The following is a 20,307-nucleotide window of genomic DNA, read 5'->3' as shown; positions in this document are numbered from 1 at the left end:
CTGGTGGTTTTTGGAGGTCTCCGAGGAGGAGATTCTTCTTTCTCTCCAGGCAGCCTGTGCCAGCACTGTCAGTAAGTACATTTACAGTAAAATAAATAAGTGCTTCCTGATGTTTCAGATAGAAACTCCAATGTTTCAATTTGTCCCTATTGCATCTCGTCCTGTTTCTGGGCACAGCTGAAAAGGGCTTGGATCTCCTTGTATATTTATGCATAAAGATGAATTCCCTCCTGAGACATCTGCAGGTTGAACAGGCCCAGCACTCAGCCTTTCCTCGCATGTGAGGTACTCCAGGTCCTTAATCATCTTTGTAGCCCTTAGCTAGGTTCCCTCCAGGGGCACCAGGTCTCTCCCGGACTGAGGACCCATAACTGGACACAGCTGGCATGATCTGTGCTGAGCAGAGGGAAGGATCACCTTTTTGATTTGCTCACAACCCAGGATAACACTAGCCGTTTTTTGCAGCAAGGGCACATTGCTGATCCATGTTCAGCTTGATGCCTACAAGAAACCCAGGTCCTTTCTGCAGAGCTGCTTCCAGCTGGGATCCCCTCCACCATGTCCTGATGCCTATTATTGTTCCTCCCTCATATACTTTGCTTTGTTGGACTTCATGAGCCCATTTTTCCCAACTGGATGGCAAAACAGTCCTCTGGGGTATCAGCCTCTCCTAACAGTTCTATGCCTCACAAGCTGCTGGTTGTTTTTTTGTCACTGTTGGTGTTGTTTTATGTTTTGTGGGTGTTTTGTTTTTATAGAATGATTCCAGTGGGATTATAGAGTGTGGTTATAAAATAAAATTTTTGTATCAAAAAGATCACGACTGGTGCTTGGTGAAAAAACACTGAGAAAACAATGTTACTCTGGTCTAAGGTGGGAAATTTCCAATGTATAAGGGAAAAGAATGGAAGGGGAGAGTGAAAGGGAGAGAAAAAAGTTCTGCCTGTATTCCACATAAAAACCTTGCAGGAAACATCCATCCTTCAATGTCAAGACCCTAGGGATAGGATAACTGTGCCACTTTAGTGGTATTTGTAACAAAACATGTCTCTGCCTCTGTCATTCAGGTGTTACTTATTAAGAGGCATTTCTGAAGGAATGCTGCTGGCCAGCCTTCTTATTTGATCACTGCTTTGACTACTTATTCTCAGGATAGCACTGAAATGCTATCCAATGAAATGTTCTTTACAGGAACACCAAGAACAGATTTACTTTGCCATGTTTGAAAAGGCTGACATGTCCATAGAGCAGTACTGCTCATTTGCAGAACTGAGACTGATTTCTAAAGGTCTGTACACATACCAAAGCTCCCACAGGACAGCAAAGGAGACAGCAAATATCCTGGCCCTGATCAAGAGGCTGACATCACTATACTGCAAAATATTCTGCCACTGAAATACAGGAAAGCACTGAAGGGATACTAAAACACTACCAATGAGACAACCAGTTTTATCGCATCTTATCTATTTGTGCTAAAGGACTGCAGCTGGAGCTTTTGCTTTCCAGATCTGGTAATACACACACACAAAAAAAAAAAAAAAAAAAAAAACACCGCAGGGAAATCCTTCAATCTGTCCAGAATATGATTATCTATTAAGTATTTCATGCTGCTTTGTTCTATCAAAACTCCTTTCACCCCACTTACACCATTAATAACAGATACAGAGACCAGACAGTAAGGGTTTTTAAAGTCACACCTTACATTTTTCCGGATCTCTGTTTATATGAGGGGTATTTCAACTCTGATATATACAAACTAAAGGAAAAACAAAGTTTTGGGAGATCTTTGTAAATTGTGGGATGGGCAATTAACAATCACATGAAATTTAACAAGAGCAAGTGCCAGATTCTACCCCTTGGACAACCCTAGCTATCCATGCAGACTGAGTAACAAGAGGTTGAAGGGCAGCTCTGCAGAAAGGGATCTGTGTTTCTGGCTGATAGCAAGTTTAATCTGAGTCAGCAGTGTGCCCCCTGGCTGCCCAAAGGGCCAACCATACCCTCAGTGCTGCCACTGGGTGAGAGGAGGGGTTGTCCCACTCTGCTCAGTGCTGTGTGGCCTCACTGGTGGTTATGTCAGGTGGGGATTGGGGAAAAGCTCTGCCTCAGAGGATGGTGGACAGGGAACAGTCTGCTCAGGGTAGTGGGCATGGCCCCGAGCAGCTGGAGTTTAAGAAGCATTCTGACAGTGCACTCAGACATATGGTTTGGATTTGGGATGGTGCTGTGTGGAGCCAGGGGTTGGACTCAATGATCCTTATGTGCCCCTTCCACCTCAGAACAGTTTATAGTTATATCATTTGATCCTTTTGGAAAAAGCAAGTACCTCAAGAAGGATCTGAGCAGGAGGCAGCAAGGCTCATGCTAAACACGGGTCAGGAGCAAAAGCCATGAGCTTTTGATTCCCCAACATCAATATCAGAGCTGTGCATTGCTGGAGCCACCCAGCAGTATGAATTTGGTCTGACTCAGACATGGGCACATGATTGCAGTTCTGGTGAATTAGTCACTGTACTCTCTTATGCTGGCTCTGTGCTGGGGAGAAGGCCAGGGCAAGATGCACTGAGCTGACTCAACAAAAATTTCTGAACAAAGACCCAAAGCATTTTGGATCACACTTCAGGAGTCCTCAGCCCAGCTGCAAGCTATTGGCATCTCAATAACCCCATTAACTTGATCTGTTCCTGAGTTTTAGGAGGCAGGTTGCTAGCACCTGCAGAATAGACAACAGTGCCAAAACAGAGAGGAGAGGTCACCAGCACTGCAGCATCTAACAGCTAGCATCCAACAGCAAGCATCTAACAGCTGCCAGGCACAAAGGTCTGCAGAAGGTGGTTTTAAGTAAAATAAACATCTCCATTTGTAACATATAATCATAGCATTGATATCATGATTCCCATCCTCCTTCCATCCCACTCTATCACTTATCCTCATTGCTGGAAAAATGACTGTCAGGCTGTAAATGAAAAGCTCTAAGTTGCAGCTCCCAGTAGTTCTTTCAATGCAGTGATCCAACACTACCATGCCATATCTGCCAGCTGCACTGTGTTTGGGGAATCTTAGGTTGGTGATCTCAGGGTTAAGCCTCTGTGTCATTGCTGTCTCAGGTGCACCACTGTGACCACACTGGATGAAGCCCTGAACTTTCAAAGTTGGGGACACCAGGACACAAAGTATGTGGTCAATGTGCCAAATCCTTTCAGGGTTCTGTTCATCATTAAGCTACCTCATTTTCCTGCAGTATGATGTACTCCTTGCTTATGTCAACAGCACTTTTAAGAGAAAGTTGCTAACACACACTGGTGGAGAGCACTGGAGCAGCCATTCTTTCTCATCCCCCTCCTCCACAGCACTACTGAGCTAGCTGTGATTTGGTGTCTATCTCCTGACACAGAGAATATACATTTAAACAGAGATGAACTCAACAAATATATATATATACACATATATATATATATATATATATATATATATACACACACACACAGACATACATATACATATACATGCATACATATACTTTTTTTTTTTTAATGATATTCAGTCAGGTACAAATTCTGGAAGAAGTTAGCCCGAAAGCTTCAGAAACTGAAATAAAATGAAACCATAATTCAGTCAATTCAGTATTATGTAGTGCAGTGAAAAAACACTGTTTCCAAAGCCTGAATCTGCTGCCTTTTTATGAGTTCTGTCTGTGCTGGAGCCTTTAAATCCTCAAATAGACAATCTTGCCTGAATAGTAAAGTATATTAAGCCAAGTAAAGTTTGGTTTGGTTAGACAAGAGCAACACTCATTGAAATCAGACACAGAGCAAAAGAAGGCCCTACAGACCATCTGCCCTGGCACTGACAACAACTTTAATTAAAGGATTGATAAAATCTTCAATACAAAGAATTATTTGGAAGATTAACTCCATACTCAGTGGACCTGGACCCCTTAAAAGCATGAAACAACTTAGAAAACAGAACATACATCTTTTTCCAAAGTATTTAGGTACCTGGAGGTGCCAGTATAGCTCTTATCTACCTCATTACACAGCTAAATACATTTGTAACTGTAATCTCCAGTCACTCTCAAAGTTTTAGAGGTGCACAGATGTCTAGGAGGTTTACAAAGTGCCTAGCTATTTAGTTCTCATTAAAACCAGTGATAGTTAGGGCTTCATGTAAAACCACATCTATCTGCCTAATTAAAAAATTAGCATCTAAAACATCATGCACCTTGTTCAAACCAGTGAGGCTGGAGCTCCTGCGAGTTCTCCAAGCTATGCTTTAGTTTTCAGTGACAGTCCCCAGACAACCTGCAGGAGCACTGGTGAGGTGGTCAGAGAGCTTGGCAAAAGGAGAAATTTGAGCCTGAATCAGCCTCCAGGCGCAGATTTGTCCCTAGAAAATAGAAGCATTAAAATAGGGTGACATTAAAAATGTTATTAAAATAAGTTAGGCCAGACCTTCACAACAACACATCAGTCATATCTCCACTGTTTATAGCAAGCTATGGGCTCACTTAGACCATTTTGAACACATTTTTCTTTAAACAGCAGCTTAAGATGAGTTGCCACTTCTAATTAATCACTCTTCTTTAATGTATCTTGGTGCTTTGCATCTAGATAATTAACTTTGATATTCATTTGGTGACTTCGAGGCACAAACTCCTGTTGCTGTCAACTGTCTGACAAGACAGAGCATGCGCTGATAGAAGACCTTCATGTGACCCTGGCAATATTGCATTTTGGAAATTTCAGTAGCTAATATGATCAGCCTGCTGGAGAAAAGCTTTCATAAGTTACTCCAACGATTTGAGAATGGAAATTGTGACTGCAAATTTGTCACTGGAGTGATTTCCTAGAATGAAACAGATGTACATTGAAGTTTACCTAATTTCTGTTCTCATCGTACTACTCCTTTCTAAAACAATCCTTTAGAAAACTGGCAAACCTTTTATTGTGGTCTTGCACAGCAGTTGCCTTGATCCCAGGCAGGACACACAGAAGTTACCATACATTTTAAAAGTAATGTAAGTCTAATAGCCTAATAGCCAATAAATAAATAATCATTACAAAATATTTTTATATTTTATATATGAAATATATATAAAATATTATGCCACCTCATACCTAAAAAATAAATACAGCAATACAAAGATGGGACAGAAGGGGAGGGCCAAATTCTTTGCCTTTATAATGAAAGGTTACATTCTACTGGTAACAAGATTAAATTGGTGAGCAGCAAAAAGTTTGAATCAGATTCTTATTATCCCACAGTGGGTCACCTTCTGCTAGCACATGCTCTAACCCTGGAATCAGTCAAACATTCGCCTCAAGAAATGAACACACAGGACTTCTAAAACAGTCAGGATAGTCAAGAGAAAAAAGAATTGGCTCAGACACAGCTACTTTCCTTTTTAAATACTGTTCTTCCATGTCATTGAGTATGGGAGCTAATGGCATAACTTAAACATTCTTGAAGCAAAAGCCAAGAGCAGCCCAAGCCCCTTTGAGGTAAGAAACGGAGTATAGTGAATGAGGAACGGCTGAATCTCAACTGAATCCTTTTTCATAGGCTAGCTAAAGCGTTCCATGGTGCTGCTTAGTGTGAGATTAACAGAACATAGCAAAAAAGTAGAAATAAAGATGTATTGGTGTGTTGCACTTTTCCTTAAGTTTGAGAATGAGATCAAGATTTGAGTGTTTGAAATATTTTGACAGTGGAAAAAATACTGACTACTCCATTTTCTACACAGGGTCAACATTACGAAGAAGAAAAGCGGGCTTTGAGCCATGAAATAATTGCACTTAATAATCACTTAATTGAGGCCAAGGTGACAATAGATAAGTTGTCAGAAGACAATGTAAGTATTTAATTATGAATATATCTTGAGACTATGCTCACTAATAAATTATGCTATACACTTCCTATGCAATTATAGGAATTTCTTATTGCTTACATTAAATGTAACTGCCACCTCTATAGTTAAAATCCTTATCTGATGCTCCTGCCATTTTGTAATTCTGACTGTTCTCTGGTTACAGAAACTTCACTGATTATTTTTCCCTTGTCTAACCTAAAACTGATGAGAAATTTATTCCAAGAATAAATTAGTTTACCATAGGTTCCAATATAGCAGACTGGTAGAAGCCTCTTCAGACATAAAGTGTGGACGTGTCTTCATCACAGATTCTTCACAAAGCCTGTAGGCACAGGATAGAATCCTCCATTTCCCACAGTTTCTGTGATCTTTTAGTCTTTGCTCACTGACATGGAATGCGAGCTCTATGATTCATAGGTAGGACTGATGCAGCCTGGTTACTCAGATAGTCAGGTTTTCCCCAGCTATGGTTCACACTTTCCCTTTCTCTGTGTGAAATTAAATAGGGAATGCATTTTGTGATTATCATCTTGCATCTCATTAAAGATTACAGGAACCATGCATGTGTTCTGCAATTGGCAACAAAACTCATGAAAATCCCTCCATGACCAAACCTAACAAAGTCAGCAAAGAAATATTTAGTTCATTATTTTGTCATTCTTAGACACTCAGTTAAAAAAAATCACCTACAGAAGATGTTTTTGTTATTGCTCATTCTTCAACATACTACATACTCTCTTCCCATATTTCGTATGAAACTCCTAATCATAGCAGAAGGCATCTGATCCCATTAATTGTTGATGTGAATTATGATAAATTCATTAACCGCTTTCCAGGTGGAAACAGAGTTCACAATCTGATCTCCTTTTACAGAAACTGTGTTGGAACAGCCATTGCTTCATAGCTCTAATATCTATAGCTAAATGAACCTGATAAATGCAATGGGCTAACTTTAGGTTCAAGAAGCACAAATTTAAGTCTGGACTAATTCCAGCTGAAATCAGTAGAGTTATTTCAAATTTGGAAATGGAAAGAAAAAAAAAATGGAAAGATGGAAAGAATGGAAAGAAAAATGGAAAGAAACAGGGAAGCTTTCCCAATATCTATTAATGCATTTACTATTACTTCATGAAGTCAGACTTATGTCTACATTTGAAGAATTTTCAATATTGATAGTTTTTAGAAGGTAGCTCAGACTGATCCAGAATAGAGTGTACTCTTCCTCAAAGACAGAATTATTGTGAAACACGGTGATTATTATTTTACAGCCCAGGAACATAAAAAAAAACAGTACTACTTCTTCACAATTCATCTCAATTCACAGCAAAAAATTCTGCCCTTTGATATGCAGCATCATTAATGAAAGTAAAATTCCAGTGTTCAAAATAAAAAACTACAAAACAGTCATTTAAAATCATGCAAGAATAGACTGTGTCAAAGTGAATACTCCATTCTGAGGAGAACATGCATTTTTCTTGCCAATATTTCTTCCTCCTCCAGCTTCCTCCAACCATATTTCCCCCTGTCCCTTTGATGGACATGTAAAATTATACTTTTTGATGCAAAAATATATTTTGGATCATGAAAAAGCTTTTGGAATTTAGTGTTGATTACTGTTCTAGATGCCATAGATGTGGCTCATCACCACCTAGGTAAATAGGCATAAAGTCACTCCAGCCACACAGCATGTCACTGCATACTGAGAACACAGTACTGAGAACTAGTTGGATGTGGCACATCCAACTAGTAAGAAATTTTTTGTAGTAATTTTTGAAGTAGCTAAAAATAGAATCAGAAATGCTTTTCGTACTCCATGGCAACCACTTCACAGAAACAGAGCCTCGCTGCTTTCAAAGAAAGGATTCAATTCTGGAATGACTTCATTATCGCGTGGAGGACTTGTCTATACTATACATTGTACAGCAAAACTGTATGTGCTTAATGTGCCTGTAACACATCAGAACCAAGCACACATGCAACAGATTTTGCTTCCAAATTAAATTCTTGGATTCCTAGTATTTGCATCTGTTTTCAGGAATAAAGATAGCGTGTACCAACATGAAATGTAAGACTTACATAAATGAAATCTATCTCCTCTGTAAATTTAAGGCAGAAAACATCAGGTACAGAGCTCACACAGACACAGATGCACAGACACCTATATAAAAGTATCTAAGGACCCTTAAAGAAAAAGGTATAAATCAACTAATGATCACAGATAAAGTACTTTTACTGGCCACATGCCTCATGGACTCCCAGCAACACCTTGTTGAACACCTTATTACAGAATACCTTTAAACAGAGGGAATTTCCACTCTTCCTTTTAACAGAAACCTATCAGTTTCTGTTACAGAAACAAGTGGAACGGTAAAACTCTGCATGTGTCGATATAAGATTAGCAGCAGAAGAAACTCAAATAATTTCAATATTCAACATTTTTTCCTTACAAATCTGTTCTTGTTTTCACAGATTAATAATAGTGGCCGAAGTGGTCAATGTTTTTTCATTTGTCTAATTGCCACACATGAGGTCGATTTGGAAGTCAGCTTAGTTTTTAATGGCACCTTGAGCAAAAGCAACATTTAATTCTTACCTACAAGGACCCAAAGATAATGGTTGAAGGATACAGTTACAATCATATGTCTTAAACTAAATTAACATGAAAAATGAGCTGAGGGCACATCTCTGTACAGAATTCTCCCATTAAACAGGCTGTGGGAACCATTCAATACAAATTAGTTCAAGCATCATGTTTAAATTCTCTTTTTCTCTTTCTGAAATTCTCACAATAGTTTTTGACCCGATAAAAAAATGATGTTCTGTAGCACAGCATGTTTGTAGTGAAATTTAAGTCATCTAGAAGATAAGTGGAAAGCCAAGAACCAGCAAGAAAATTTCATGAGGAGACAAAGGATATTTAAAAAAAAAAAAAAAAAAAAAAGCAATATGTATGAAAATGAATTTCTCCCACAGTCTCTTAAGACTTTTTCAGCAGTTTTTCTAAAGTAGTATCTCAGTGCTGATCTGAATAACACTCAGTAAAAATCATCTGCTCTTCAATTTTCTTTCTGCTTAAAATATCATGTTTATTTTCACCCTCATAGTTCCATGCATGTTAAAAGTACAAAGCCAAGATCCTAATGGTAAGTATTCATCATCTGAAATGCAGATAACTGCTGCATAGCTACAGTGTTTAATTTTTGGTAATTTATCAACCCTCACAGAGCAAAGGAACAAACTTCTCAACCTCACACAAGAAATAACAGAATCTTAATGTGTTTAGAAGTTGAAGTATGTGCCAAACTTCCCCAGAGTCCAACTCTGAAACATTTATCAGGCATGGGTGAAAGCCACAAGTTTGCAAACTTGAAAAAAAAAAAAAAAAAAAAAAAAAAAAAAAAAAAAAAGAGGGCTATTTTTTTTCTTTTTTTTTTTTTTTCCTATTTTTTGTGTGTGTGTGTGTTTCTCCAGGAGCTCTATAGGAAGGACTGCAATTTAGCTGCTCAATTGCTCCAGTGCAGCAAGAATTACGAGAGGGCACATAAACTTTCTGAGGTAATGTGACTAAACCTGATGAATATTTGAAGAAATAAATATTGTATGGAAAACTGGCTGTTTTATCACTTCCAGAATTTGTTTGACCCTTAGGCTTTGATTTATTCCTTTTTTTTTTTTTTTTTTTTTTTCCACCCTTTAAGCAGCCCTGGGGGTTTTGTGCACCTGCTGCTATTCTGTGTAGCTGGGGAGGTGCTGACAAAATCAGTCAGTAATGGAACTTGAAGATACTCTCTGCTATCCAATACAATGCTTCTCTGCTGAACGTGTTAAATAGTAAAGGCTTTCACAAAACCAAAGTGGTGAGAAATCTAGGCTGCAAAATTTTGGGGTTTGTGGAAGGAGCGGGGACATAATAGGATACAATCAATTTTCTTCGTCAAGTTATTTTCCAGTCCAGTTAATTCTAAACCTGAATCTTAAAACAGACTGGCAAACATCTTTTCTAAAGCAACCATAGCACTGCTAATTGAATTCCAAGGTATAAACTTTAATTACTATTCTTGACTTCCAAGGAAACTGACATGAGAAAGAGACTCCTTAAAGGGGAGGCAAATGTGTCAATCAACAAGGCAGTCTTTGGAGATGCAGGATCCTCCTCAAAGCAATAACACCTTCCTCATGTATATTGGTTTGTTGAAGGTCACAGAGGAAAAACCTTCCCCTGATCACTCTCATCAGGTAACTCATCCCCAAGAATGGCCCCTTTTGTGCAATTCTGTGACAGAATGATGCAAAACCAAATGTCAGCCATTTCTAAGCCACTAGACTGAATAACTAGACAAATCTGACAAGGACTGATCAACATTCTTTCATCACATGGACAATGATATCCTCTATCTGAAGCAAAACTTCCAAATTTACCAATATTCCGATCCCATTCTTTTTCCTAATGGCTGACTTCATTTAACATTTCATATCTAGGAGTCATCATTACATTACTCATACCAAAAGCCTCCTACCTGTTAGTAAGAATTAGGATCACAAAGGTATTTAGCAGCTCTCTCACAGAGAGCCATCACAAACTGGAATCTCCCCACAATTTCACAGACTATTATACACTTAATGAAATGGGCAGTCTTCACTTTCAACTCAGAGTATTTATCAATATACTGAGTGTAAACATTGTCACGGTCAATAAATTCCTCACAAGCACAAATATTGCCACAAAAAGTGTTGCATGTTACCAAGAAACCTGAACTACTGAACAAAATATTAATGACAGCAATATAGTTTTTGTATTTCCAGCTTCCACTACCGTAAGAAAAATATTATTTATTTTAATAATTTTCCAAATATAAATAATGTATACAAAATAGACCCAATAGTTGTGTTAAAGGAAACTAAATATTAGCTGCCATATACAGCAATTTCACATTAAATGAACTATATTTCTTCTCCTCGCTTTCATGGCTATTTACAGCAGCCTTATTTATTTACTGTTTATTCAATCTTTTTTGCATCTGTACTTACTATGACTAATATTTCTGTTTGCCAGCAGATTGGCAATCTTATACTCTTTATTTCCAGTGGAAGATGTATGAGCTAATTATCAACATAATGATTAATCCAATATATCATAGAAAAAAACACTCATCCTACTCCGCAGTAACAAGAATGTCATTTCACAATGTATCATATTCCGAATACACTGAATTTGGGGCATTAAAATATCTTCAAGCATTTAGTTAAAATAGAAACCCCATACCTTATATACCATGTGAGATCACTAGAAGCGGTAGACAACTTGAATTCTTCTTGCCTAAAGAGAGGTGCAGAGGGCAACCATCTCAATATTTTTAGTGCTGTCTCCTCTAAAGAAACAAAGTTAAGGAGTGTGTTTGAAAGTTGCGGCTAAAAGTGTAACCACTGGTTATTTGGTAAAGAGAAACTTGATTTCTACATAAAAGAAAAGGTTAGATCTGAGAAGATTCCAATCAACGATTCAGGGGCTATTTTCTTAAGTGGCATAAACCAATATAGATATTGAAGTAGCTAACCCAAAAAGTTACTAACCCAGATACAAACTTAGCCCAAACATGAGCTCCGCGGACATTCAGCAAGAACTGCGTCAGCTGTTATGCAGCACTCTTTATGAAGGATCAGCGGTGGAGATTTTAAATGAGCAAGGCCAAATATATATATATATATAGATATATAGATATATATATATATGCCTGTATTACATTTAAATATTTATAATTTAAATATTACATTATTATTGTACACAGCCTGTACAATGCTTGGCTGTGTAGGATTTACCTGCTGGGTTTTTTGAGATACAAAAGGGTATCTCAAATCACTACAAAGTGTTCTGTCCCAGAACATTTCTCCAGAAATGGTCAGTCTTTGATGCACAGCAGATTTGTTGAATAATTTTGAGTCATTCACCAAAGGAGTCATAATGCATCTTTGGGTCATAGCTCTTATTTTAGCTGGTGTAGTAAGAAACCCAAAAAGAAGCCAACAGCAGCTCTGGCAGAGGAGGTTTATAATGTTTGTCGATCTGACAAGTAGTGGTCCAATTGCTGGGACAAGGTAGCTGTTCATTTGCTTCTTTTCCCAGCACAGAAACACTCTTGTCATAGCAAGAAGTACCATTGCTTTCAGTGAAACCAACTTTCCCATCTCTTCAAATAACATCACTTATAAAATGTGACACCAAAGGGCAGGAGCCAATTTGGCAGTGGGCTGGAGGCAAGAGGAGCGCAAAGGCCGTAAGAACACAATATATATAATCTCTTCTTCTTTCCTCATCTCAGCAGAGAGCTCCACACCCCATCTTCAAATCACACACATTGACAGACTGTCTGGAAAGTGTTGCTGTAGGCTCTAATTCCCTACGTGCCTTTTTAAGGTGGTTGTTTACTATGTTGTTTAGATTGTTTTGATCCAGCTAGAATTAATTTGGAAGGAATCATCTCAGTTTCATAAGAGAAGCAGATAAACACTTCTAAATGCTAAGTAAATAAATGAAATTCATCTGATTACATTTGTTTTCAGAAATGCACAGAGACTGTGGCCTTCACATTAGTCAAAGAACCATATCTGGTGAGCTACATAATATCATAAACTGCACTCATATGTCAATGCTGCATAAACCCAAACAGATACCAGTACTGATATGCATCCTTTTCTCCTATCCCCTCTGCTATCTCTTTATGTTACAGTTGCCATCTGACTTTCAGGAAAGAGTCAGCATCCATCTGGAAAAACATGGGTGCAGCCTTTCTGTCCCCTTGTGCCGCACATCTTATGCTGATACCATACCCACCTGTGTCATCGCCAAAGTACTGGAGAAACCAGATCCAAACAGCTTGTCTTCACACTTGTCAAGCCCCTCTACAAGGGATCTCAATTTTCAGGACTCTGCTGGAAAACTCGAGCAGAGGCCTCAGTACAAGTCAGACATCTACTGCAGCGACACCGCTCTGTACTGCCCCGAGGAGAGGAGGAGGGAGAGGAGACCGAGTGTGGACACACAAGTGAAAGACGTGGGGTTCCTGCGGTCCCAGAACTCTACAGACAGTACTGTTGAAGAAGATGGCTTCCATTCCAGCTTCTCTCACGAAGCCTTCCCAGAGTACATTACCTCTTTGCCGACCTCCAGCTCCTATTCTAGCTTCAGCGTCACATCTGAAGAGAAGGAGAACGCCCAAGCCAACACTATGACAGCCTCCCAGCAAGCAATCTACATGAGCAACCGAGATGAACTGTTTGAAAGAAAGTCACCTGCAGGTTATGAGCATCAGGGAAGCCCAAGGTTTGCCAAGTCAAAACCTGCACAGCACATGGAGCTTGCTGATGACAACGAGAACTCCCCCACGTTTACTCGGACTCTGCCTCCTTATGCAAACGAACCTTTTCATTTCTCAGCCATAACACCACAGCAGGCTTTAGCAAATCAAAAAATGAGGAATGAGTGCAGGAGCACCAACCTTTCAGAAGAAGACTTACCTGGGCGATGGAGGCAGTTGAGTGTGGAGGACATTGGTGCATACTCTTACAGGAACACTGGCAGGCTATCACCCTGCAGCTTTTCAGAGCAGTATTACAGCAGCCCTATGAAAACAGGAGACAGTCGAACAAGTCCCATCTATGCTAGTTACAAAGCAGATAGCTGCTCAGAGGGAGATGATATCTGCCAAAGCAGACTTGTGGATTCTTGCTTCCTGAGAACAGACAGTGGCCTGAACATTGACATCAGCACTAGCTGTAAACAGGACAAGCTGCCCACTTACAAAACAAAAGAATTAAGAGACCAAAAAAATGAAAGGATCACTGTCCAGTTATGCAGTAGCAAAAACATCGAAAATAGCCCAGTGTTGAAAAGAGAATATGTGGACGTGAGCCCCAACAGCTCTGCAGAGTCCCTCAATCACAGTTCAATAGAGGCTTCAGAAATCCACCAGTCTTCCATGGAGCAAGGAAGCCATTCGAGTATTCACAGCAAACAGCAGCAGTTTCAGCGGACTGGGAGTACTGGTTTGAGCCGGAAGGACAGCCTTACAAAAGCACAACTATATGGAACCCTTCTGAATTAGGCATCTTCCAGAACTGCAATAAGACCACAAGCGAAGGAAAGCAAACCACGTTTGATACTTCTTGTGAGCGTAAGGTTTAAGAAATGGATTATAAAATATATATTCATAATGGTACTATATGTTTGAAATGAAATCTCTCCAAAAATGTTATACAGCACTTTTCACTTAACATCCTTTCCACATGGGAGACCATTCCCTCCCCTCTTTTATAAACCTGAAATATTTTTATAAACAAAATGGTATTTATTAGACTATCCTAAGATATTTGAGCAGAATTCTTTTCCCTTCAAGCAAGTTTCTTATTTATTTTTGTGCATGAGGCCATCTGTGCCTAAACTCCTGGAGGAAAAGGGTAAAATCATGATGATGGAAGTGAAAAAAAAAAAAAAAAAAAAAAAAAAAAAATCAATCCACCTGATAAAATACCATAAACTTCATGTGAAAAAAAAGCAAAACTGAAAAGAATGGTGAATTTGAAAAAGTATATTTTTTAAAAAGAATGGAATTGTATCTTAAATTATTTCATACAAATGTATTTATGAGTGACTAATGTATGCACAAAGTGATACCAATATTTTGTTCTTTTAATCCACTGTGTTTCTGCTTTCCTATTTTTCCTTGTATACTACCTCAAAAGTAATTGAGGGTTTCTTTGTCACGTTTTCTGTAGGCTTGCATTTATATTGTCTAAAATGCATGCAGTGTCATAATTAATACTGTATTTTGCATTACTTAATAAAAGACACCAGTGGAGATATTTTGTTGGTTCTTTATCCTTTGTTAAAACATACCCTGGACAACAGTGTGTTCTGGATATTAACAGTCCAGTAAACGTTGATGAAAAAAGCTCCTACTTACGTTGCTCTCCAAAGGATCTGTCTAAACCACAGAGCAGTGGTTCTCAGCCTTTGGCTCCTGGAATTGTAAGGACTGCTTCTCATCAGCCTTGGAAGGTAAACAAAGAAAACAAACCAGTTGTCAATAGCTTTAAATTCACTGGGAAAGGCTCTCCATATTCTAAAAAAATTTGAAAACTGTGTAAAAGTTGTGAAAAAAGTTGTGACTAAACCTCCTTCTCTATTATGTATGTAGTTGGCACAACTCTTCAGGTCTTTAGAACTGTTATTTTCCACAATTGTCCTTTTTCATACATATTTCAAACACAGACATTTTTCTAAGATTTAAGTAAAGTCTGACCTTCTGCAGCCCATAGCAATTTCAACCTCAACACTGAGAAGCCGTACTTCTACCTGTAGTTTTTGTGTTCCCTCCACAGTTTCCTGTTCTTCATCATTCCATCACTAGGGAGCGTACAACTTGAGCAGTCACAGAAGGGAGAGAAAAAAAGTGGAAAGAAAAACAGAAAGAGGGAAGGAAAAATCCTGTGGACTTCTTTTATGGCTTCAGTGCAGCTGTTTGTAAGAGGCAGAATACAGCAGTAAATGCTAAATCATTCTAAGTCATATTCATTAAACATGTATCCTGTACTTGAAATATTGACTCTGACAGGTACTGGTGTGGAGAAGGATCTTACATAGTGCAATATGTGGTAGTAAATCAGTAAAATCACTGTGGAAATCTGAAAATCTAGTACCTATAAAGCTAAAATGATGTTATCATTCATTATATATTAGAAAAAAAAAAAACCTCTGTTCTCTGCCAATTCTCTGAATACAGCCACTTGTCAAGTTACTATGAACCAGGACACTAAAACTGCTCACTTTTACATAAATGTCTTAACTCACGAAGACGGAGTTTCAATTCATTTGGCATCAATATTTCCCACTGTTTCACATACAGTTACTCACGTTCTTCATGAGTAACATAAAAACGTGACCACTATTTATACACGCAAGCACATTCTGTGCTATTTGGAAGATCAGGCACTAAGTTCTTACAGTTCCTCAGAGACCTGTACCACTGCTGAGGAGAACAATGGTAGTTAATAATATCACACAGGTAAGCCACAACAGAAGGTTGAAGTCAGGCTTATTTCTGTAAGAAAGCTATTATGCACCTTGCTCTTTTATGCTCTCACACAGCTTGGGGCAGGTTGCACCACACATAAAGCCACTGAAGTCAATGGGGAAAAATATATAGAACACCATATTATTTCCCAAATACCAACTATTTCTATGGTAGAATCTGACCTGCACTAAATAGAAAATGAAGATCCAGAGAATCTGCTACCTCCCCTTCAAAACACTCAATGTTGACTCACTCAGGTTCCTAAAATTTAGGCAGTGTAAGGCAAGATATTCATTTCTTTGGTCAATGAATATAAGGATCTGTATGCAAGGGTGAAAATTAACTTTTATCTCACCTTAAAAATATATAAGCTCTGGAAAAATAAATCCTGATATTTATGAACAGAATCACACTATCAGACTGATCCTTTCTATAATATAATTCATCATCTGATATTAAACTGCTATTTTGTTAATTGTACACAACTTTTTCTAGGTATTACAGATCTGATTATTTAATATGCTGTTATGTTATCTTTTCTTCTGTTGCAGTTTCAAAGCCTGTTTCTACGCTTCACTTCATTCTCTTTCTCAGATTATGTGGATTAATATGCAAATTCAAAGCAGACTTTTCAGCCAATTAGTACAGAGTTTTTCTTATAAAATAGCCTAAAACCCTTTAACATTTTTACAGTACAGAACAATCTGCAACCCTGGAATGAATTTCAACCGAAGGGATCAAAATAGCTAGTTACCCAACTTTAATGCACTGATTATTTTAAAAACTCCTTTAAATCAGACCAACTGACAGTCAGCTTGCATATTTTCTATGAACACAAGAGAAAAAAATAAAAAATGAAATAATTTTTCTCAGATTTACTGGTTTGAAAATGGTTAATTTTCTGTTGTTGTTTTTTTTTCTCTACCCAAGAAATTTTCAAAGATTATATTAAAGGATTCTGTCTTTATTTTGGTACATTCTGCTTTGATTTCTTGAGACAGCTAAAGAGACCAGAGGTGGGAGGCTAGGAAGGTACAAAGCATTTCACAAGCAATTTCAATTTCCTGTATGGAATGCTTTAATTCTATGCCTACTTTCAGTTTTCACATTGAGAGCGAGTCATTCAAAAATCCTGTCATGGAGCCGATTACAGGAATATATAGTCAGAGATATTTAAGACTGGCTACTTGGATTTCTGTACGTGTTCTCTCCAAACGAAGTTCTTCCCTCACATGGTTCCCTGTGGCTTTAGAATGGCTCTTCTAGCACCAGGCAAAATCTCAAGCATGGATTTAAAAATCACTGAAGATTTAGGAGCCTAACTCTGGTTAAGAACAGAAGAGATGGGAGAGCAAATCAATAATGTCCTGTTCAGAAGGACTTGTACTTTCTTCTAAGTGGAATGGACATGATTAAAGCAGTGTTTTCAAAGAACTTACATTCCATAGGACTTTTATGATGAAAAGCGACATCCAAAACATTGTTCTCAGAACACCTTACTTCCATTTCTCATTTAAGCAAGTCCAGTCTGATGAACTCAATACTGCTCTGACTGTAACTCCAGAAAAACAAAACAACTGATCTTCATTTAAAGAAAAGAAAAATCCCCGATTCCTGTGGATGAGAATTTGCCTCAAAATAGCTTGTCCAAAGGATATAAAAGTCTGATTTTCTCTCAAGCATTATAAAACTGCTAAAGTATCTCCATGTTACATCAAAACCTCACTTTTAACAGTGATGACAAAGCATTCAAATTCTATATGCAGGGCTTGTAGTTATCCAGAACAGGATTTTTGCTTTGTTCGATTATTACATTTGCCATGAGTAAAAGCAGAGAAGGTGAGGAAAATAAGTGGCATAAGTGGCAACTACTCAACAGTGCAGTGAAGCAGAAGATATGAAACATCATTTTAATGACAGCAATGTGATACCAAAGAGTACACGACACAGGACACTGCTCACAGAAACACAACAGATGTTGAAAGATCAGAGTGAGGAATAGCAAATCACATCACAAAAACAGATAAGAATTCAAAAGAGGGAAATAGGGTACAGTTCACTAGGAAACAATGTTATATAAGTGTTATGAAATTAAAAGGCGCAAATGCATTTTTTAAGATGTGAGAATATTTTTCTCACTCCAAATTAAGGTTAAAATGAATCAAATTCTCAATAAATGTGAATCGCAAATATCTCTTCCTTTTAAACTTTTTAGAACCCTATAAATAGCTGCATTTTTAATGTTTAAATCATGGCAAACCCCAAAATACGTAGTTTTCAATTCAACAGTTTCTAAATTCTACTCCCAAACTAGAAAATGTATCACGTTAATCTTTTCCCCTTCCAGCACTTTTAATTAAAAAGAATTTCCACTCAAAAATCTGTCACGGGACATGATTACACAGCTGCTAAAATTGATTTCTTCTTCTTTAATTTTAATGTACTAATTTACATCCTTTGGACTTTCTTATAGAATTATTCTTCCCCACTCACATTTACAACCTTGTAATTCTTACAGACCGTTATGATATCTCTCCTTAAATACTGCTTAAATTGTGTAGGTGTAGTCCAGTCATTTTTCTTTGGAAGACACTCCATTCAGATCTCTAATTCATTTAAATTCTTTTCAAGAAGCATCCTTTTCAGTTTTCTACAATTGGAGTGTTTTAATATGAACACTGAGCTGGGTCAAACATTGGATTCAAACCCAGTGAACAAAGAAAGAAAGAAGAGAAATATGCAGATCAAAGTGACTGGATCTTTTTTCCCAGAGCTGATATTCTCAATAACAACAGGTAGTTGGACAGAAATTTTCTCACTAAAATAAAATTTATTTTCACATGGCCAAAATGCAAGTTTGCATTTTGATGAAGAGTGAGTCTGGCCATGTTTCTAGAGTAGAACCTTTTTTCCTGAAAATCAGTGCATTGAAAAGAAAGGATTTCTCCTATACTTCCCTTTTGTGACTAAGGTAGTTTTTCAGCACTTGCACAGAAGCATGCTGGATGATCCTAAAGAGCATTGGGTTTGCTTATGATAGACTTGAGTCGTGTGGAATCTGTTTTTATTCTCCTTCTTTCATTCTTCTCAATCCTGGCAGGATTGAGAAACTATTTTCAGGAATACTCACTTCAATTTGTGTGTTTTCAAGCTTTATATGGTTTCAATTGCAGGTTTGTCAGACTCCAGTATCCCTCTTACAGTCAACAGATCTGAAGTGCCTTAGTACCAAATTTTCTGTACCTGTGAGTCATAGAATCATAGAATCACCAAGGTTGGAAAAGACCTAAAAGATCATCCAGTCCAACCATTCACCTATTCCCAGTAGCTCCCACTAAACCACATCCCTCAACACAACATCCAGCCTTTCCTTGAACACCCCCAGCTCGGTGACTCCACCACCTCCCTGGGCAGTCCATTCCAGTGCCTGACCACCCTTTCTGAAAAGTAATACTTCCTCATGTCCAGCCTGAATCTCCCCTGCCGTAGCTTGAATAGCTGTGACAGTCACCTATCACAGTTTAATTTTCAGCCTTAAAATTCTAAGTCAATTTTTAGGAAAGGGCTAAGGTACTTTCAAATGTGCCCAGGATCTACCAGTTTTCAACATAAGCACTAACTCCTGGTGACCATGAGCTAGGCAGGATGATCTGCTTAGATTAAATCTTGGCATGATCCTGTTTACATGGTGTTATATCAATGTTATCAGGAGAAATTCATTGTTGTCTCAGTTTTTCATCCATAACTTTTTTAAAAAGTCTCATTGTTATTAAACAACTTTAGCAATTTCATCATTCTTAATAACATGTCACTCATTCCTCTACTGTTGTTTTCTCTTTGTATTTTCCATGACTACATTGGAAAAGCTGTTCTTAGTTACAGTTTTTTTGTCCAGCTGAAGCTAAAAAGAATAACTTAATTTTTCATGCAATTAAAGATTTGATAATTGTGCAGTGGCTGCCCTTCAACCGAGGATCAATCTTGCCCTTCTTGAGAGGATATTTCATTATCTGTAGACCCATTATTTGCCATGAGAATTTGCCTAATATGAGCCATATCCTATAATCCTTCACAAACTAGTTAAGTGTACGTGTACTGTCCCTAGTGGATAGCTACTAATCATTTTCATGCCAGACTTTACTATTGGAAATACAAAGATGTTGAGTTTTAACTGCACAAGCAGCTGAAATTTTATCGCACCAGATCTGCTTGAGCACCAGCTTGGTGTTTAAGGCACCCGTCATCACCACGAAGGGCTTAACTTTAAACTGCCATACAGGCTTTGGAAAGTTGCTGTTTGGAGCATCCTGAGATTTCTCTTCCATGAGTTTCTGCATCACCAACCTTGCAGAGAAGTGCACTCTATGTTCT

General features: G+C 38.0%; 1 protein-coding gene across 1 annotated transcript in view; it reads left to right on the top strand.

The window, feature by feature from the left end:
- Positions 1-14,120, top strand: part of BEGAIN (brain enriched guanylate kinase associated) — a 68,398-nt gene extending 54,278 nt beyond the window's left edge. Inside the window, exons 5-8 of the mRNA XM_042869502.1 lie at positions 5,744-5,851; positions 9,341-9,424; positions 12,428-12,475; positions 12,595-14,120. Of these exons, the coding sequence (XP_042725436.1) occupies positions 5,744-5,851; positions 9,341-9,424; positions 12,428-12,475; positions 12,595-13,968 (1,614 nt within the window). The 3' untranslated portion in view covers positions 13,969-14,120. The remainder of the gene's footprint in view (positions 1-5,743; positions 5,852-9,340; positions 9,425-12,427; positions 12,476-12,594) is intronic.
- Positions 14,121-20,307: the final 6,187 nt, after the last annotated feature.

The sequence above is a fragment of the Lagopus leucura genome, unplaced genomic scaffold, assembly GCF_019238085.1.
Source record: "Lagopus leucura isolate 7727_CA_CO unplaced genomic scaffold, USGS_WTPT01 Super-Scaffold_1, whole genome shotgun sequence".
Lineage (NCBI taxonomy): Eukaryota > Metazoa > Chordata > Aves > Galliformes > Phasianidae > Lagopus > Lagopus leucura.
This window is presented reverse-complemented; position numbering and strand designations above follow the sequence as displayed.